At 39.6% G+C, this 21,551-nt stretch overlaps 2 protein-coding genes across 2 annotated transcripts; one reads left to right on the forward strand and one right to left on the reverse strand.

Moving 5' to 3' along the window:
* Positions 1-4,403: 4,403 nt before the first annotated feature.
* Positions 4,404-9,234, reverse strand: LOC114545270 (butyrophilin subfamily 2 member A1-like). The gene is made up of 3 exons (XM_028563563.1): positions 9,134-9,234; positions 5,055-5,393; positions 4,404-4,958 (listed from the first exon to the last, which is right to left on the reverse strand). The coding sequence occupies exons 1-3, from the start codon at positions 9,192-9,194 to the stop codon at positions 4,810-4,812; spliced, it is 549 nt and encodes a 182-aa protein (XP_028419364.1). The 5' UTR covers positions 9,195-9,234; the 3' UTR covers positions 4,404-4,809.
* A 2,889-nt stretch (positions 9,235-12,123) lies between these two features.
* On the forward strand, positions 12,124-18,636 carry LOC114574078 (low affinity immunoglobulin gamma Fc region receptor II-like). The gene is made up of 7 exons (XM_028606391.1): positions 12,124-12,391; positions 12,471-12,728; positions 13,171-13,317; positions 13,811-13,912; positions 15,573-15,671; positions 16,129-16,203; positions 18,284-18,636. The coding sequence occupies exons 1-7, from the start codon at positions 12,160-12,162 to the stop codon at positions 18,331-18,333; spliced, it is 963 nt and encodes a 320-aa protein (XP_028462192.1). The 5' UTR covers positions 12,124-12,159; the 3' UTR covers positions 18,334-18,636.
* The last annotated feature ends 2,915 nt before the right edge of the window (positions 18,637-21,551 follow it).

The following is a 21,551-nucleotide window of genomic DNA, read 5'->3' on the forward strand; positions in this document are numbered from 1 at the left end:
GAAAGGGAGCACTATTCCCTATGGGACACATTATTGTCATCTCTGATCTGAGAAATGTGCCAAAGCAACTGAAAAGAAGTGTAGCTACTGTTGTGAGCTGCGAAAACCAAATACCAAGTTGATATACAGCTCCATACAGGTTTTTGTCAGATATATTTGTATTTGTATGTTTATATGAAGTAAAATATGTTTGGACTGATTGACAAGTCATGTTCGTTTTCATTGATGTTCACATATACGTAGTTAGGTATATGGCCATTACACAGAATAACTGTGTACTAATTGCACATATGCATTAAACAAAGTGTTTTCCAGAGTATGAATGAATGATGATGAATGTATGAATTCAGGCTCATAGCTTAGCTTTATTATACCGTATGTAAACACGCAATGACACATAGTGTTGAAATGCAACATTTTATTTAGAAATGAAAACCCATTCATAACCCATCTGCAAAATCGTAGGCCTGACTCTCGTCAGCAGATTGTCTGCTCCATGTTGAGCCAAAATTACCCCTGGGTATCCTACATAATGTCACGTACTGCTCGTCTGATGTAAACACCGGACGCAGGCGTGACGTGCATTCAAATATAATACTATAATACTTTTTAATTCGATATCAAGCTGCAGTTGGGAACAAACTGTCCCGGGTTTGCCCTGCAGCATTCAGTCTCTATGAGTACATTGCTGCTACGCAGTTGAAATATCATAAGACAGCATGTATTCCATGGTATTTTATGAAGTCTTCTGCATGCAGTGTCCTGTACTTTATCTACTGACTGCTGCAATGTTGTCAAATGTGATCATTTACCCCAAATATATAGGCTACTGTAGGTCGTTGTTCAAAGTTTATATAGAATGTCACAAACAGCTAACCTACAGGCTACCCGTTAAACTATCTGCACAATATGCATCTTTACAGTGTTGATATGTCCTGAAAATATCATTTTTCGTTTTTTTTGTTATGAAGAGAGACACCTTCATGACCCTGGCATGATTCTACATAGCTGGCTAACCCAATAATCTGTCTTCGTTATGCAGCCCTAAGCAGTTTGTCTGCAAGTAAACAAGATTATGAAACGTTAGAGGGGATCAGCTCCAACATGTCATTTAATCTGAATACAAAACTTGTTAGTTCACAGTTCCTCTGGGAAAGACACACCCATGAAGTTGAACTGAGTTCCACCCACAAGACGGTTATGCAAAAGTAGAACACACTCCCACACACACATACACACACACCACAGTGGTAATAAAGAAATAAAGATGATCTGAGAGCTGATTCCATCTGTGTTCACTCCAAATGATCGACAGAGAGAGAGAGAGAGAAGAAGAGACTGAAGTCATGGAGGAGACAATTGGATGCTTTTACTATTATTCTAATTATTCTTAATCAGTGGTCAGAATCTGACTCTCAATATGTTACACAGAGTCTACAGGAAGGCAGAATGAGAGATAAAGCTGTACAAAGAGAGATCAACACACACATTTAAGTATTAGGAACCCCAAAATGACTAGGCCTAGGCCTATGCAAAAAGAAAAAAAGACCAACAAACAAAGAATGCAAATAATGGGGCAGAAAAGAAGTACTGGAATTAAATATGAATAATCAAACTGCTCAGTAAAGATGGCTGCTGCTTCCTCTCCTGTTGTACCTGAACTCATCCTGCCTTATCTGCTTAATAGTCAGTTTTCTACTGAATAACTTTTGAGTGAAAGCCACTGAACTAAAACCTGTCTGTTTTTTTTTCTGTCAATCACTCCAGAGATCAACAACAACCGTCCTGACAACAACTACTTTCAAATTGTGTTCAAATCATTTCCATCATTTGTTGAGTTGTGAGTTGTATTTTAGTTTTTTTTTGGTATTTTTTATTTGTATTTCATTGCAAATGTGTTCATTGTGATATTTAAATTGTTTCTTAATTAATACAGATGTATTGAAGCCTGTGTTACATGGTTTTCTTTGTACTTTAAGTGGAAACTGTTGTCACCCAGTTGTACACCAGTTTTCACAGATTTACTGACATTTACCCGAGAAATGTGGATTTGGTTTCTTAGTTAGGTTTCAAAATTGCTATATGTTATTATTTACTTATTTATTACTTTGTACAGGATGAAAAATGTAAATATTGTAAATCCTGGGAAAATCTGGGCTATGTGTCAACGTTTAATCAACTTCCTCAAACAGTATGTGAAAAAACGTTCACTTTTGAACCAGAAAGCTATTGAACGTCTTTTGACAGATAGATTTTCAGATAGATTGCTGATTTAGGTAAATTAGGGTTCTGTGTTCAGTGTAACTCAGCCAGCGAGAAGTTGTAAAACAGGAAAATAATCCAGGAACAACATCCTGTGTTTTAACAGCCAGACGGTTAATATTTAAATCCCTCATAACCACCACTGAGGTGCCATTGAGCAAGGCAGCTGCTCAGTGATCAGACTGTGTTTGCGCTGGGCAGATTGCAGGTATGAATGCTAAACTCTGTGAATGTGATAAACGGCTGCATCTCAGTGGACTTTCCCTGAATAAATAAAGGTCAATAAAAAAGAATTGTGCAGCTGCTGCTCAGACAAACATATAATTAAAAGATTACAGTGTTTGGGGTTAGGATTGAACACACTGGCCTACCCAGACAGATATTTAAGGCATTAGTTCATGTCTGACTCAGGACAATGAGTAACAACTAGCTCCATTGAAGCCGGTTATGTTTAAACTGAATTACTGAGTTAGATCTGCTGTGTCTTCCCCCCCCAGAAACCACCTTCTCAGCAGTTGGCTGAGCTGTTTCACTTCAGTACACTCTGATAACAATCAATTAAACACACATTAATCATGTATGACAGAAACAGAAAGCTTCCTTCTCTGGAAACTCCCAAACTGCCAGATCAATAATGTTATCATCACTAACATCCGATGAACAAAAACTAAAAACGGTAAAAAAAAATATTTTTGAGCAAATCTCCTTGCCTTTTTAAAGTCACAAAAACAAAACATTTACAACATTATCGAGAACATAAATGCACAGAAACAATAGCTGCTAAAAAAGGGGTTAAACTTACGCAGCACTGATAGTAGGCAGACACCAACATGTTCCAGCTTGTAGCTTCATCCAACATATTACAGGGAGCATTCAAGTTGGGGACAAAGTTCTTTTGAAAATATAAACGCCAACCAGTAGTATACACTCACCCAAATATCAGCTAATGGGCCAATGGGTGTCAGAGAGGCGAGGGCCCAATTCACTTAATGGCATACGTCTGTGACGTTGTCTATGAAAGAACATAATTGTATCTGCCAATACTCAATAAACATAACATAAACATAAATAAAAGTTACTGTAGGGGGGCGACTCCACTGACTCCAAAAAGAAGTCCGTTTCTATAGAAGTCTATGAGAAAATGAGCCTACTTCTCGCTTGATTTATTACTTACAGTAAACATGTTCATAATGAATTTATGATCTCAATCGCTAGTTTCAAGTCTTCTTCAATAATAGCATGATGTTCATTTTGTAAACCATGGTCCCATTTATTTGAAAAACAAACGATAAAGCAGGGGATGCTTTAGGACCTGTCAATCAGGACAGAGGCTTAGCAATGCTAGCCATGCTAACACTGTGGACATTAAGAGGAAATAATGGCTCTTCCTGCCAGCAAGCGTAAGTAATATATAACCCATTACTATAATAGCTTTAACTTAACAGCATTTGCCCAGATCAGCAGCAGCACAGATCCTATGCTTCTTGTTATCTCAGTAGAACCAACCACGGTGCAGAGAAAGAGATGTCAAATAATAATAATGTAGATCTTTAAAAGGCATGTTTATGTTGAAAAAAGTAGTAATGCATGTCGTTGTACGCTTGCCCTCATGCACATAGTGTGCAAAAATAGATTAGATAGATATTTCGAACATCTGTGGTCTTTTAGAAGAAACATTTTGACGTCATGTTTGGCCGGTTTTGACAGCTCATGTGTATTACCTGTATACCTGAATGATCAGGTGAGATGAAAATGAATTATGTTGATCCATTTAGATACCGCTTTGCTTGTGTAAACGATGACTCTAAGCATTTTACACACCAGAGTCACAAGTCACCCATTGACGCAAACACATTTAAACAGTGGTGGCCGAGGCCCAACTCGGACCGATGTCCGGATGTGTAAGCACCTTCAGTCGGTTTCTACCCGCCAACGCAGCAAGCACTGCTTGAAGTTAAATCTAATCTGTGGTTACATACGTAGGTACGTGGAGATACTGACCCTATGCCGTAGCCTGGCGTGCACCTGTCAAAAAATGACGCAGCTACGCACGTCTCTCGGCCGTTTCCTGGTTCTCCTTCCCCCGAAACAACATGAAATCAAGGAGAGGGTTAACTTGTCCTGCTCCACATTTCCCACTGTGGTCAGAAAGCACAGGGGAGACTCTTTGTTTCTCTCACTATGACTGTAGAGTCGCTACTCACTCTGAAGATAATCACAGTCACTTTCTCAGTCACTCTACCAGCCACACACACACATATGCAGGGCCTGCTATTCACTTAATTCGATCGACGCACAAACCAACGCAAAAGTATAAACTTCAGGCCACTTATGTAGGTGATGGAGAACACTCTGCCTGGAGCCTCCGCAGGATTCATAAAGCACACTTATTAAGATGGTGGGGGGGAGGTGCAAAGCTAAAATATGCTTCAAACCACATTCAATACCATTATGTTGTGTCTGATTACAGGGCAGGGCATCTCTCACTCTAGCTTGGACTATGAATATGAAAAAGCCCTACCACTTACTTTTTACGTTTTTTAAGGATTAGTCAAACAACAATAAAACAGCAATAACAACAACCATTCCCAGATCATTTGCAAGTCTTAAATCCTTGCTTCCTCCATTCTTGCTTCCTCCATCCTTGTCTCCTCCATCAGTTTCTCTTCCTACCCCGGTGCGTCCATCTGTGTGACCTGCGGAGCAGAACGAGTTGTGAGGAATCAGCTGTCAGGAGAAGAATAACTTAATAACTTGACATTAACACACAGGCTCAACTCTACAAAACTGACCTGAGTCCGTGACATTCAGGGTCTTGGTGTTGATGAGTTTAGCTCCGTCTCCCCCGCTGGTTAAAATTTGACACTGGTACGTCCCGGTGTCGTTGAAGGTGACGTTCTTCAGAACAATAGAAACATTTCCGTCCTTCATCTCGGGAACACTCAGCTGCACTCGACCACGATACGATGAATGCTGGAAGTTTACATTCGGGCGGCCATCTCTGAAGAAGAAGACATAATCTGACCCCAGGTCAGGTCTGCGCCACGTCAACCTACTGATGTCAGCATCTCTGGGAGCCTGACACTGAAGAGTGACATCCTGTCCGGGCTTCACTATCAACTGTTGTGGGTCTGAGAAAAGCAGCAAGCAAAAGTCAGTGATATATTTTTATTGTAGGCAGTTTATTTTCATATCTTCATAACATGAAGGCAATGAGGATGCACATGCTAAACTTCATCAGCTGTTTTGTGGGCTAATTGTTCTCATGGTAGTGTTACAGCAGCGCTCTAAAGTTTAAAAACTTTGAAAATTCATAACAACGCTGCACATTGCAACTTTTACCAAAAATGAAGGCCCAACTGAGCAGACATGTTCAGATGCTTTGGGCTTACAGGAATTTTGAAGTCTGTCACTGTTTTTCTCAAAAACTGTAAAATCAAATAAACCTAACCGCTCACTGAATCTTCAGAATGTCATCCACAAACGATCGAGCTAGATTTTTAAATTATCAAAAAGTGAGCCTTCGGTGCATCAACAAGTTTACGATGAACAGTACTGGAAAGAAGCAAAAGTTAAGAAAATGTGTTCAGCCAATGGAAAAAAATAGCACAGAAAACACCAGTACCATTTCTTAATTCTGATTGGGCGGGCCGCCTAAAGCCAGCCTCCACTGCCCTGTCTTCTCATCGTCATATTAGGCTCGTTCGAGATGAGCCAGGTCTGCGCAGAATCGATCACCTGCGATCGCCGCCCAATGCATGCTGGGTAGATTTGTGTCCGACTTGATCCCGACTTGCTCTGACGTCATGCACACGTGGGCAACGATAACCTCACGAGATCAAGGCGGGCACGGATTTGAGACGCAGGCAGCGCAGTTGCTTTTCACCGACTGCATGACCCAGGCGGACCCAGTGCATGATGGGAATCGCCGTCCTCTCAGCTGCTCTAACAGCTGATTGGTTCCGAATCGACTCAACATGTTGACGTTTTTCTATAAACTTTTAGTTTGAATTAGAGGGATTTTAGTCGCCATTTGTCTGATTTAAAGGCTTATTCTGTACAGAACACATGTTGTGTGGCTGATAGTGACGTTTAGAAGTCAGAGACACAGCACACCTGAAAAATAAAGTCCTTATCATTGTGATTTTTGTGAAATCGTTTATTGCTCAAACCTTATTACTTTTGCAAACCTGATTTTTGCGATGGAACAGGATAAATGACGACAGGCTCAGCTCAGTTGTAGCCTAAAATCTGTGATTCCCTGAACGAGGGCGACTGGTCAGCCGACTGTTCAGTCTGCGCAGAATTTCTTTTTTTGCTATATACATATGATACATATTATTAATTGGCCTCTGATTTATTTCCTGTATTGCATAATATTGTTTAGAGGCTCATCATTAAAGTTGGTTTTCTCAGATTTATGGATGTCTTACTTATCATATGATGTTGTTGTATTCGAGTAAATGCTTCAATTATCAGGCCTTAAGAAAGAGATGTTGGATTTTCCCTTTTTCCTGGGTATGTGTGCTGCAATAATAATGCTTTGTAGTTGCCATCTTTTTTCACAGCAGACGTCTTGCATCTGTTGATAGTTTGTCATAATTGCATGTCTCAATCGCTCTATTTCTTGTCTCCAACAGTGTTACAAAAGTAACGCAATTACAGTAATGTATCGCAGTAATATAACGCATTACTCATTAAATTTCGGTAATATTATTACCCGTTACACTCTCAGTAACGCGAGTTACAACGCATTTTAACGCAACTGTTCAATTTACTGTTCAATATGTTTCTGTCATGAACGGTAATAATTATTACAGATGCAGTTTTACAAACAAGAAAGTGGGCGACTTAGCTTGACGGACATGTTGCATCCTTGTTGCATCAACAACATGCATAACAGTTACATCTCAGTAAGCTAGCAAGAGTACACAAGGTACACAACAGACAACTTCCGTGTATGCTACTTCAAAATAAAAGCACTTCCCGTGACGGTTTGTAGTAAAACTAAATTACTGTTAAACAACTATAAGGTTGTGTGTCTTTTCACATATCAGCTGTAAATCAAGTACTGTAAATAATGTAAATAGTGAGTTTAAATCACACTATAATTGACCATAGTTTTAAACTAAACAACATGAATTTCTTATTCAAGTGCTTTAAACAAACATTTTACAACAATGCCGTACTTCACTACAACTGTAAGGTACTTTTAATTGAGTATTTTCATTTTCTCCTACTTGTATGTTGTACGTTTTACTTATCTATTTTTTTATAGCTTTAGTTACTTTGCATATTCATATTAAGTATACCAAATTTTCTGAATAATCTGTGATGTATTAAAGTGGATAAAGATGAGACTTTATTGATCCAGTGGTGAAATTCACAAGCTAGCTGCAAAGTCAAACTTCCGCTGTTATTTTGGTGAAAGTAACTCAAAAGTAGTGTAACGCATTACAATTCAGAGACAGTAATATTGTAATATAACTAATTACTCTCAAATGACAGTAACTAGTAATCTATAATGTATTACATTTTGGAAGTAACTTGCAACACTGGTCTCCAAAGAGCCTATTGCTCTGAAACAGACCTGTCCGTTGCTTTGTGCCTACTCTCTGTAAATAGATATGAGCAACATGGCTTCCACAGTCAGTGTAGGAGCCCCGTTTTATCTCTTCCGTGTGTGTGTCTGCTGCAGACATGCCACCTCTGATGTAGAGCAGCATGCAGCCGCTTCCCTAAACTTTGTCTCAACAACGTAATGCACAGCAGACTATAGGGCAGATGGATTTAATCTTGAGATATTGTGACTTTATTCTTATAATATCACACCCTCCCAAAACATCCCTGTGTGCACGCTCTGGAGCATTATTAAGCCAGAGATGGTTTAAAGCTGCTTCAGAGCGAACAGACTGCAATTATGTAAACTGACTGAAATTGAGAATGAGGTTCATTTTTTGTTTTATTGTCCTGTTTATGAGGACTTAAGAGACCTTTTTTTTTACTAAAATCACTTATATTTGTGATGAGATGGGATGAGATTTGGCTGGATGAAAAGTTAGAGTTATGGTAGCAGGTTTTATTTGTCATGCTCGGAAGAGAAGACATATTTCTTTGTTCAAGAACGAGCTGCAGAACAACCGGATATTTTGTGAAATGTTTGAACACTGCAAGTACACTTTAGTGTCTTATAAAACCATAAGGGTTTGGCGCTTTGTGTGCATTTTTTTAGATTTACCTTTATTGTCATTGTGTAGTGTACAAGTTCAAAGATAGCAAAATGCAGATTGCCTCCAACCAGAACTGCAAAAAGAGCATAAAAGTGGAATGCGATATTCAAGTATAGACAGGTTGTGCACAGGCAGGACAGGACATGCAGAATAAATATGGCTTTGTAATATGAAAGCTGTATGAACAACATGTACAGATATGTGCAATGTAGCAGTGACATTATACTAGTAGTAAGAATAATATAGATATAGATATATGCAATGTATTAACCGAATATATAATAAGAAAAACAGAATAAATATGGATATTCTGTATGAACCATATAGACAGATATGTACAGTATGTACAGCTATGTGCAGTGTGGTAACATTATAAGAATAGTACGAATAAGTGTATGTGCAGGATGTATGACAGGGAAATAAAGAATAATTGTATCAATCAATCATGGTTCGTTGAGACACAAACATAAAAATTAACAAATTAATTCTTAGATATATATATATATATATATATATATAAAATTAACAAAGTTATTAGAAAAGAAACACGTATAAAGTTATTCAAACAGCATCTGTCTTTATTACTTTCATGTAATCATTTAGAAGTAGTACTCCCACTAACACAAAGACAAACAGCTCACCTTCTCCAGCCAGAGAAAATATCCATAATAATGTAAATAAAGCACATCTGAATCCAGCCATGATGACAGAGACACTGCTGTAGGTAATAAATGCTGTAATGGAAAAATACCAAGAGCTGGGAGGAGCAGAAAGAAGAAGGAGAGAAGATGAGGGCTGGTGAAGACATGTTCCGCCCTACTCTGCCTCTGATTGGCTTACCCTGGTATTCTAAGCCTAAACCACCAATCCCAACTGAAGAATGCCAGCCCATCAGAGGCAGAGTAGAAGAGGAAGGAGGTGAGGCCACCTTTACTTTCAAAAAAGGCGCCTGGTTTGAAAAGTGATATGCCAAGTGCTGCTAACCAGAGCTAGTCAAGCGCCACCCACTGGTGAATGAATCTAAAATATATCTGAATACCTAAAGTAATAAAGCTTGAATTAGTAGGAACTCAGTTGCCCTCGCAGGGCAAGAAAAAATCTTTCACACCTGTGTGCGTTTTTTGTCTTCTGTTTGTTATAGGTGCAATAATGTAATATATTGATGGTTATAAATCCCAAAATGACCCCAATGTGTAATCAGATATTAAGGAAACATGCCAAGTTGAAATACTGTCTTTTCTGACAACAATGCTAATGCTAGTATTTTCTCCTTTTGAAATTTCCATTCCGTGACTGTATGTCTGTTTGTGTTTGGCCTGTGTGTTGTTATCAGCTGTCCATTCTGACATGATGTTTTATTGGTTGGTAAAGTAAGCTCAACAATTGGTGCTTTCACAAAAATTATTACAGAATGAGATTTTGATTATAAAACATCAGTAATAATAATATAATAACTAAGGAAAAAATAAAAAAAATAATACAAATGCGCGGACTCACTGGTAAGTTCTGAAAATGACATCACCTTACAGTAACGCAGCCTTTAAAACAAGGAAAATACAACACTTTTGTCATACATTAAAAAACTGCTGGGGTCCCGTGGTCATGTGGCGCATTCAGAGAGCTGTGATTATTGTCATATCATCCAGCCCTAGTTAGTACACATATCTGCTAGAAGAATAGTCGATTGAGGATTTGCTTACCGTCACAAAGATCAATCAATTGGCATTAAAAACCTCCCTGTGCTTCTCCCACTTCGTGCATGAGTGTTTATAAGGGGTGGGGGGGGGGCAGTGGTGTAGTCTACATTATCTTCAGGTAGAAAGCTCCAGGATATCCATAAACCCACTTCAAAATGTGCAATGATACGCAAAAACATTGTTTAGTGATGAACTTTCACTTCTGAGATTTGAATCACGAATACGGGGTTGAGTAATTTGAAAACACTGCAGAACATGCAGAGAGACTTTTCTCATCTTTCATCAACCCGCTGAGTGTAGTGCGTAGTGTGTAGTTTGTGTGCGTAGCAACCGGGCCCAAATGCTCCGCCTACACTAACACCAGTATCCTACCTTCACCGCACATTTAAGACAAATATAAGTAGCCCATTTTATTTTGTCCTCGTTGCTTTGGGGTCATCAGGTCCTTGATGTGAAAGCCCCCTTACTGCGTTACATTCCATTATAGTTTGGATATATTTGGAATGTCATCTGTGTCTTCCTTCTCATAGGATAAATAAAGGTATTCCAACGATTAATTGGTGCATAAAAGTGTATCAGAATGCAGGAAATTAAGTGTTTGACGCTCAAAATAACCCTGTGGGAGGACACCTAGACCCTACACGTTGATATGCCCCCCCCCAAAAGGCCAATTCTGAGCCAGGAAAATATATATACATACATGTGGTACAGTACACCCACTACAATACATCAGACTACGACTGTGTGTGTGTGTGTGTGTGTGTGTGTGTGTCATAGAGCGAGAGGTGAGGTGCCCTCAATAGGCCGACCGCCACTGGTTACTTCCTCTCATGCATGCAGACTTAGCAACTTAACATCATTAATAACCCTGCTGGACTGTTGGGAACTCACCTGTCTCAGTATAATCATTTGCATGTGTTGCACTTGTTGCTTTCTTGTAATACCAGATGGAAAATCTCTGGTCTTTCCTGTCAACTAATTGAGAGCAAACGACACAGCCAATAAACTCAAGGAGAAGAGGAAGTGGGAGGGTTTAACTCTTCTGACAGAGACAAATCAAAGTGTTGTGGTCATGTCACCGAGAGGGAGAATGAAGCACACATCTCTTCTGCTCTGTAAGTAATTCTCTTGATTTAGTTAATGTCTTAACTTAATTAAGCTCAAATCAACCTGAGTGTAATTTGTCTTTGGTGTCGACTTCACTGCAAAACAAATCCAGGTTAGTAAAATTATTTTATGAATGTCTAAAAATGTGAGAATTAGGGTTTATATTTGTGATTGTTCTGGAGTTGTAATAATGAAAATACGTCCTCGTACAAAATATCACGCACAAAATTAGAAAGTTTTCACATTAAAGATTTGCCCCATATTTAAAGAAACTAGTGCAGTGCCGTTCAAAACATACCTATCTGGTACGGGCGGATTGTATGGGCTCTTTATATATATATATATATATATATATATATAAGGACCACAGCCTGAGAAACAAGAGCCACAGAGGCACAGTCTCTGAAAAAAAGAATCCTAATTGTCTTCCTGCTAACGTCAGCTAAATTGCCAAAAAAAAAACATACAAACACTTTGGTGATCACAAAAATATCTTTTTAAGTTGAAACTCGCTGCTGGCTAACAAGTAAAACAACTATTTTTCCATGTATTTTTCCCCCCAGGGACAACTGTGTGATCGAATCAAGCAGTAGTGTGCTAAGGTCGCAAATAGTTCAACTGTAATGTTTATGATGTCATTAGCTGACAAAGAAAGAACACATTATTTTTAAGAGCCCAATCTTTGCAGTCTCTTTACCAGTGGCTTTGCACATACCACCAAACCACATCTGCAGGCAAAAGGGTGAAAGTGTCAACTTTATGCTTTTTATTGTTTGTGACAATGAAAATTAATTTAGTTTTGCTCAAACAACAATGAATCCCTCCCTCCAGCCTCTCTGACTGTGAGTCCCAGCAGATCTCAGATGTTTAAAGATGAATCTGTCTCTCTGAGCTGTGAGGAGGACGACAGCTCTGCTGGATGGACTCTGAGGAGGAACACAACCAGAGAAACCAGGACTCAGTGTGGAGATGACTGGGGAAGACCTGCTGGTTCTTCCTGTAACATCGGCGGCATGGACCCAGGGGACAGTGGAGTTTACTGGTGTGAGTCCAGAGAGGGAGCAACCAGTAACATCATCACCATCACCGTCCCTGGTAAGATCAGACTGTGGAGTCAGTATTGATGAAGCTGTGTGTGAATGGATGACATGCTGTAGTTTGTCTCTGTGTTGAGGTGGACCAGTGATCCTGCAGAGTCCTGTCCTCCCTGTGATGGAGGGAGAAGACCTCACTCTGACCTGTAAAACAAAGAGGTCCTCCAACCTCCCAGCTGGTTTCTATAAAGATGACTCCTTCATCAGGACTGAGCCTGCAGGTCACATGACCATCCACCATGTTTCCAGGTCTGATGAAGGCCTCTACAAGTGCAACATCAGCAGTGCTGGAGAGTCTCCATCCAGCTGGGTCTCTGTCACACGTGTGGAAGTTAAAGGTCATTATTCAACTAACACACATTTCATATTTGATGTTTTCACCTTCGCTCCCTTCCTAAGTGATGATACAAATTTGAGGGGGTTCCATCTGGCTCAGTCAGCGGTACATCGCAGAAATTAAACTCTGCTGTGTTTTTTTTATTTAGGTGTTTTGCAAATAACTTAAATCAGACAATGCACAGGCAATTTAGTGATACCCCTGCAGATCTGTTCTTGACCGGTCTTGAAATAAAATCCAGAGTCCTCCTCATCTGAGACGAGACTGACTAAAAATGCGGTCGATTCTGAGACGAGACCGAGACCTTCAATAAGTGGTCTTTAGACCAAGACTGATCTTGAGTACTACAACTACTAATAAATGACAAAAAGGACAGTATAATGACTGAATGTGTAATTTATTTTTGGTTTAGTGCTTTTGATTCTATTTATTGTTCATTTTAGAGAAACCCACGACTACAAGTCCTCCTACATCCAACTCTCTCCCTCCCTCCGTGTTGTGGTCCATTTCAGTCGGGGTTCTGATTGTGTTGGCTCTACTGGTCCTGCTGGTTCTACTGGTGAGACGATGCATCCGTAGGAAACGGAAAGGTTAGATATGGAATTTTTTTAATTATGCTACAGTTATGTTGCATTTAAAAAGCCTTTCATCATATCACAGATGGTTGGTTTGGACACAAACACATTTCTTGAACTAACAAGATAAGGCTTACATGTGTGTGATCTCTCAGTTCTCGCGTGATATTGTTATAATCCAGCTGCCGTTCAAGGTATCTAGCTACATAAAGATGAACTTGACCTTGCCATGAGCTTTGGTTAGCAGAAGGCTAACCTATTAGTAGCATTTTCTCTTCATCTCTGAAACCCTGCGGCGATAATGACACGTTTTATTTCTTTTGATGTTAGACTCTCGTTTAGTCGCAGGATAGATTCACAAAAGCTTGAAAAAAGGGGCCGAGAGGGGATACAGAAATCTATTTTCTCTCGAAGATCACTTAAAAGTACAATATAATGAAAGATTGTTATGGAAAAAATAAACTGCCTACAACAGCTTTGAATTGATTTAATTTTGTGTTCATTTCAGATGCTCAAGTAGAAGTTAGAGATGAGGACATCACAGATGTTGTCATATACAGTGATGTCCAAATGACGCCTAACCTGCAACAGCCAATCAGACAGAGCAGAGGTAAAGATGTTTTTTTTCTTATCAGGGGACTTTCAGGAAGTAAAATAGACCATACTGAGTGAAAGTTGTGGACTAAAAACATATCATTATCCTTTTTTTAATAGAAAAAGCTCTTTTTTCTATATGCCCTATCAAGATCTTTAACTCATATCAGTCCTCACAACAATATAGAAACGAGGATATGTGTATCTCGTAGGAAAAAGAGCTTTTTCTATAAAAACAAAAGGATATTGATATGTTTTTAGTCCACAACTTTCACTCAGTATGGTCTATTTTAGTGGATGATCATGTGTGTCAGACTTTGCATTAGACTCTGGGTGTTTTGTAGCCTGTGGTTACCAGAAGCTAACAGCTCTTACAGCTCTGTGGTTGTCTAGTTTCCTGTTTCTCATGCAAACACTTCAGTCGAGTGTGGGTCTGCACACCTTTCACTGCAGGGCTGATTATACAACAAAGAAATAATATGAATACATTATAAATGTTCAGATTTCCGTAACTTTGTTGACTCTGATCACATACAACATATCTACATATTGAGGGAATTGGTTTGAGCCAGATATTCCATTAACTTAATGAATATATGGTTAACTAATAATGTTGTAGTTTGTGTGACATTAATAATGTAGTGAACATCTTGTTAAAAGCTAGCAGCTCTGTGCTAAGCACCTATTTCGCTCTGTCAACACCCCCTTGAATGGGCATCATCAGTGGTTACGACTCATATGGGTTAGAAGGAGCCCGCTACACCTACTAGTAGGATAGGAGGCCGTAATCAGCCTTTTTAAATGTCTGTGAATGTTTTCACTAACTAGGTCAGAGTTATCCATAGTTATAAGGTTGAAATCAAGGGAAACTGGAATTGGTTAAAGGCTCGTGGAGTCGTTTCATCTCTCATTCGAGAGACTTTATCAATTCTGACAGAACTGAAGGGAAACCCAGTTACTTAACCTCTGTGGGGTCGTTGTCAACATGATCAATACTGCTTTGTAGCTTAGTGCTCCTGGCTGTTGTAACAACAGTAATTATGGTCGTTGAAGACAACTGAGACCAAGTTTAAAGGACTGTTGCTGCAAATTGTTACACGAGGCCAAATGGGAACGTTGGCCCTTCTGTATGTATGCATGGCCCAACACAGAAAGACCCACATCTCAAGTCAAGACTAAGTAGTTTACTTACATCTGAAGGATAAAGGACACTCTTTTGAGGACCAAAACGTACACATATTAGACAGAGAGGACGGATGGTTTGAAAGGGGTGCTTAACAGGGGAGGAGTTCAAGGACACCAATTATTGCCCACTTACAAATATGTAATTTCATTTCTCCCCAGGAAACTTAACAAACGCTCATGTTTGGCCTCATGTGTTTATGCCAACACTGGACATAGACTTGGCCTCTGTTATCCACAATGAATCGAATGAAAGAACCTTTTATCAAGTCCAGTTGCCTTTGATTTTAACCTAATCACATGGTAACACTTGGCGGTATCTTGGTCTTACACCCTTGGCATCACTTTTTAACGCTCTAGGAGTCCCATTGTGAATTCACACAAAACTAACGTTAATTGGTTAGGTTTAATTACTTAATGTCCGTGATGTTAGGGTTAGGTTTATCAGTTGTAGTATCTGCACTAAAGTCATGTGTATGCATTTCATTTTCCAGAGAGTGATTCAGCTGCAGTTTACTCAGCGGTGAGACGGCCAGAGGACACCGGTAATAGACTAATAGTGATCACAGACATCCAATCTAGCAGGACGAGAGGTATGTTTGGTCTTCTTTGTCTCAATCACTAGAAACGCCTGTTAGAAAACACAGAAACGTTAAGCTGTTAACTGTAAAAGAAAATAGAAAATAGTGACTTTGATTGGGACCATTTTCAGCAGCAGACTAATCATGATTGAAGCTCTAGTGAGTGATTGTGGCAGCAGGACAGTGTATGTTGGAAATGTAAAACCACAGCAGCAACTTCCTCCTGTTGATTACAGTAAACTATGATATGACGTTGATGAGGTTTCTTTCTACAGTCTCTGCTATAGCTGACAGTGTGGTGTTTGTCTGTTGTGGTGAAAACTACAAGCTTTTCTTTTAAATCGATGCAAGCAGCTTTGTGGTCATACAGTTTCCTGTCAGAAAATGCTCTCTTTGTTCAGCAGGTTGAAAAACTGTTTCTCAGTACCTGCAGTAATGTAATCTCTATGCATTTTATTTTATTTTCCAGAGAGAGATTCGCCTGCAGTCTACTCAGCAGTGAGACGTCAGCTATGGACAAATAGTGATCAAATCAAACTGAGAGGTACAGCTGCTCTTTATTTCTGAACTTTGAACTGAGCCAGTGTCCTGTCTTTATGCTAAGCTAACCACATCCAGCTCTGTACTGAATACATGTATCACCAAAGTGATAAACTATTCCTTTAAGGGATATGAGTAATGTGCAGCCCTGTTTCCTAAAAATAAAGTTCTCATACAACATGTATCTAAGGTTCTCAGTCATCCAGGTCATAGTTATCCAGGGAAGGGTTAAAATCACAGATAACTGGATTTGTTTAAGTTGATTCAAAGACGTTTCGTTTCTCATCTCAGAGACTTCTCAGTTCTGACTGAACCCATTTTTCCCAGTAAAAACATCATCATTCACATCACTTCCTGTGGGAATCAGAGGTGGGAAACTGGGGCTAGATTTTGCTGATAGAGTTTCCCAGTTGGTGACGCGTTGTTGACAACTGACGTACGATTGTTCAAATGTGTTGAATGATTAGAAACTTTTCCTAAATATAGAAAATTCACACATGTATGTAATATATTTTGCCGACGTCCACAAAGTCCTATCGATTTAGGTTGTAGTCGTCCATTGGTTTCAAAAGAGGAACTTAAATTAGTTATAAAAGTTGTGTGCTATTGCCAGTAACAAGTAAACCAATTAAAGTCAAGTAGGCCTATGTTTTGCGCTCTTGTAAAAAACTGTAGTAAGGAAAGTAATGTGTAATTGAAGAGCTTTGGGGTGTCCTTTGTTATTGTGGCCTCCATATTTTCACACACCTGATGCTCTATAGGCTACGCCCAACAGTTGGTGGCAGTAATGCAACAAGTTGTTATGCCAAATGCCGATATCACAGAAAAGAAGAACACGCTTCCCAACCATGTGAACGCTGGCAGTTGGAAAAACAACGTAATGAGGGGGGGTCCCTGATATTCCCAGGTGGCATGAACGGACCATTAACCTCTGTCAAACCATGTGTCCTGTGTCGTCCTTAGCATGGACCAGTATCTGTCTTAACAATCCACCCTAAAGACTGCACACCCAAACACAAGAAAAGAAAGTTAATATATGCTGTCCAATTCAGTGAGGAATGCACATTTATATGTTTATTAGGGGAATAAAACAACCATTACACAAATGCATGGCCCAACACAGAAGGACCAGCACCTCAGGTCAAGACTCAACAGTTTACTTACATCTGAATGATAAAGGACACTAATTTGGGGAACAGAAGTCATACATCTTCGCTGTCCTCACGTGTCTCCAACGCTGCGTCACAACAGCCAGGAGCACTAACGAACAAAGCGGTATCGATCATCTTGACAATGCGGTTAGATTTTATAACCTACACTGTTAACCGTTGGATATTATTTTTGTCTTTTATAATTTATTTATTTATTTATTGTCTCCTTATCACGGTCTATTGGTCTACTAGTCCAGAATTATTTGTTTGTTTATTTGTTTTTTAGTTGTGTATTGTGTTCGATTGCTGTATGGTTGGTGGCAAACCAGTTTCCCTATCGGGATTAATAAAGTTTTTTCAATTCAATTTCAATTCAATTCAATTCAATTCAATGACCACGCTGAAGTTAAATATCTGGGTTTCACTACCGTTTAGTCAGAATTAAAAAGTTTCTCTAATGACAGATGAAATGTCTTTGAGAACCTTTTACCAAGTCCAGTTGCTCTTGAATTTAACCCTAACCTGAGTACCCATACAATGACCTCTGCATTCAGAATGGAAACATATTTTGTCCCAGATTGGGTTTCTTTTTGGCGTAGGAAAAAAAGTCTGCATAGCGATGTAGTTAGCTAGACGCAGGAGTCAGACAAACACTGGACTTTCACGCAGGAGACGGCTGTTCGTTACGTGTGAAACCAGATGTCAACGATGATGTAACAAACATGAATTTAATCCTAACCATCATCTTTTTCTAAACATATTAGTAGTTTTGTTTCAAATGCGGTTTTAAAAAGGGATGCTGGTCAAAATACGTTCCCCTCAAGATGTAATTGAAAAATGTTATTGTATGGAACTGTAATTTTCTGGGAGACGAGGAACTTGGCTTGGCTGACGAAGTCGGTTTCTCATATTGTCTGAACTGTTTGTGTTCAGAGTCTCCAGCAGAGCCAGAGGTCCTCTACTCCTCACTGAGGAACACCTGAATACCATCACACCAGTCCAACCAGTGGAGTCCAGCCGGCCAATCACTGGTCCCCAGAGACCCTCACACATTGCCACATTCTTCTGTTTGATTTCTAATTAAAGCTAAATGAGACTCATAAAGAGACAAACAACTCAAATTTAGAGCACGTTTGCATTCTTTAGATGTTTTTCATTCAAAGATATGCTTCTTATTTAAGTAATTTGTTCCTATTTAACTGGTTCATAACGGTGGACAAACCAACAAATATCTACTGAACAGAGTCTAATGATAACTATTTAGTGATATATATATATTGTATTTGAGCTTGTTTCTGTGCTAGATCAATAAACTCTGGTGTCACCGGTTGTTTTCCTCATGTGGTTCTGTGGGTTTCACATCTCTGACAGATGGAACATTTGTTCTGGTTAACACTTCTCTTCAGCAGATACCAATAACTAAACAAACACACCACAGACTATAAACAGCTGCAACCTCAGCCAGTGGTTGGAAACTTTTACACCAATCACAAACAGCTAGAATCAGGGCATCTGAGTTTTGATTCTGCAGTCGGTGAAGATTCAATCTATAAATGTCTTTTTTTTAAAGTTCAAATGTGACAGAAACCCTCAGGTCCTGTTTTTCAGCTACATTCTGATCACCTGGGACAGCTGGATCATTTAAATGGCGCTGATGAATCGATTAGCTGTAACTATTACATTAATTGTCAACTACTTTGATAATCAATTAATCAGTTTAAGTCATTTTGATGAAAACAGTGAAACTTCTCTGATGTCATCTTGTGAAATGTGAATATGTTTCTAGTTTCTTCTCTCCTCTGTGACAGTAAACTGAATATCTTTGAGTTTTGGACAGAACAAGACATTTGAGGACATCATCTTGGGCTTTTTGGGAAACACTGATCCACGTTTTTCACCGTTTTCTGACATTTTAGAGGCCAAATAGCTAACCCATTGGTTATATTTTTCAAAGAAATGCACATTGTAAAAATCCCTTTGGATGAAAGCATCAAATCAGTTGAGTCAGACAGCCAGCAGGTGGCAGCACATCACCTTCTCTTTCTTTACACATGCTCAGTTCAGCTGGGAACAGCTGAGAGTTTGTGTTAGTCAAGTTTGATTCATGTATTTTTGTTCATTCAACTGTCACTATATTACAGTAACTCTACTGTGTTTATGCGACTACATAAAGTGCATTAACATGTCAACACACATGACATCTAACCACAGAGCATCCAAACCAACAGGTAATACATTTCAGAAACACTCTGCGGCAGAAAACAGAAAAGAGACAAAACTCAGACATGCATGGCAACACACACACACAGCTATGTTTCCTAGCAACCTTCATCTGAACAGTACCAATCATCCCAGAGAGTGTGTTGTTGAACTCACCGGTCTGAACCTGAAGTGGAGGATCATCCATCAGGATGTTAGCATTTAGCATGTTAGCCACAACCAGCATGCTCCTGTTGGTGAAGTAACATGGCAGCAGGTGTGTTTGATTTGGTTCAGCTAGCGTGCTGGGTGGGTGGGTCACAAGCTAATTAACCCTCTATGTGAATACATTTAAGGTATCCCTTAAATGTATCTACATCTGTTAAGGACAACAGGAGGGTTCAGATGGATGTTACCTTTTTAACACTGGGGGTAAGGTTAGGGTACTGATGCACACACACACATACACACACCCACACACACACACACACACACAACCACACACACACACACACACACACACACACACACACACACACACACACACACACACACACACACACACACACACACACACACACACGCATAAATATTAAAAAGTCTAGTGTTAATAAATGCAGATGCCAATCATGCAGTCAGACAGCCAGCAGGGGGCAGCACAGCAGCTTCTCTCTGTTCTCCAGAGCAGTGATTTTCAACCATTGTTGCGCATCAGTGCCTGCTATATGATGACTGGCAGAGAAATGAAATACCATTCTGTATCAGTAGGTGGTAGTATAGCGCAATAATGACCTTGTTGATTTAAGACAATAGAATTACTGCCGGCAGGGCTCCAGACTGCGACCAAATGGTCACATTTTGCGACCAAAATTTGAGAGTGTGCGACCAGTAAATTTGCCCCCTTTTTTTTACACGTTAAACGTTAATTTTCGGTACGAGCTCGTAAGCGCAAGCTTATCTGTCCTCTCTGAAAATTGGCAGAGAGCAGAGCTCTGACACAAACACAGACGGTGTAAACTACGTCGGCTCTGCAGTTTTGTTGAAGTCACAGTGAGTCACGGAAATGCCGATAAAGTGGGATAAAGTGGTTACAGTTTTTCATAACTTCACGCAGACAGCATTTGCTGCGATATGATATTAATGGCGAGCCGAAAGCGGTCGCGGTGCTGTTGACGTTTCACTTCCTCGGAGATGAGCAGGGCAGGCACAACAGTGGTATCTATGCCCTGGTGACTGACTGACAGGCTGAGGTTGTAAGGCAAGGCAACTCCAATGGGGCTGTCAGTTTGCCTTATATGTTGCATCTTGAAAAGTGACACTGAATTTGAAACAGAACATTGTAATTTCTGCATCTATTATCAAAGTATTTATTAGCGTGTGCCCCGTTGTGCTCCTAAAAGTGACAGGATGTAAGCAGTAGGGCCGAGATCATCGTTGTAAGCCTGCAAAAGCGATGGATACATTTTTAAAAAGGAAAAATGCAGATTCTGCTCTTATTAGGCTACAATGTGTAATTGTGTAACATTTTTGGTTGGTGGTGTGCCGCGGGATTTTGTTAATGTAAAAAATGTCTCAAAAAAGGTTGAAAAACACAGCTCCAGAGGATCAATTTACTGGAAAGCCTTTCACTTCCAGGAAGTCTGCAGGAAGATCAACAGGTCCAATCAACAGATAGAAACATGGAACTGTATTCATCATCAACATGTGAAAAGAGTTCATTTTTATCTGACAAATTAACCCATGAATTAATGCAACCAGTCTGTCAGTGTTGAATCTCCTCATTAGCTCTGAGTTCAAGCTGAAATACTTTGACTCAAAACATGTCCAAACAGGTTGGGATAGCCTCTGCTGCCAGAGTTATATTGAGACACTGGAAATCCCCCATAAACCCAACAATGCAGGAGTGGAAACTCCCCATGAGTGAGACAGCTAGTATTTGAATAAAAGTGTGAATGCAACAGCGCGGTGGCAAGATCTGATTGGTTTAACTGAAAGGGTGAAC

This window comes from Perca flavescens, chromosome 19 (genome assembly GCF_004354835.1).
Source record: "Perca flavescens isolate YP-PL-M2 chromosome 19, PFLA_1.0, whole genome shotgun sequence".
Classification (NCBI taxonomy): domain Eukaryota; kingdom Metazoa; phylum Chordata; class Actinopteri; order Perciformes; family Percidae; genus Perca; species Perca flavescens.

What these genes read in the sequence shown, in the direction of transcription:
- LOC114545270 (XM_028563563.1), bottom strand. Translation starts at nt 9,194, where the DNA reads ATGGCTGGATTCAGATGTGCTTTATTTACATTATTATGGATATTTTCT. An exon ending in ATTTTCTCTGGCTGGAGAAG is followed by an intron (nt 5,394 to 9,133) that starts GTGAGCTGTTTG and finishes TGCTTTTCTCAG; the next exon opens with ACCCACAACAGTTGATAGTG. An exon ending in CCTGAATGTCACGGACTCAG is followed by an intron (nt 4,959 to 5,054) that starts GTCAGTTTTGTA and finishes TCTGCTCCGCAG; the next exon opens with GTCACACAGATGGACGCACC.
- LOC114574078 (XM_028606391.1), top strand. Translation starts at nt 12,160, where the DNA reads ATGTTTAAAGATGAATCTGTCTCTCTGAGCTGTGAGGAGGACGACAGC. An exon ending in CATCACCATCACCGTCCCTG is followed by an intron (nt 12,392 to 12,470) that starts GTAAGATCAGAC and finishes CTCTGTGTTGAG; the next exon opens with GTGGACCAGTGATCCTGCAG. An exon ending in GCCAATCAGACAGAGCAGAG is followed by an intron (nt 13,913 to 15,572) that starts GTAAAGATGTTT and finishes TTCATTTTCCAG; the next exon opens with AGAGTGATTCAGCTGCAGTT.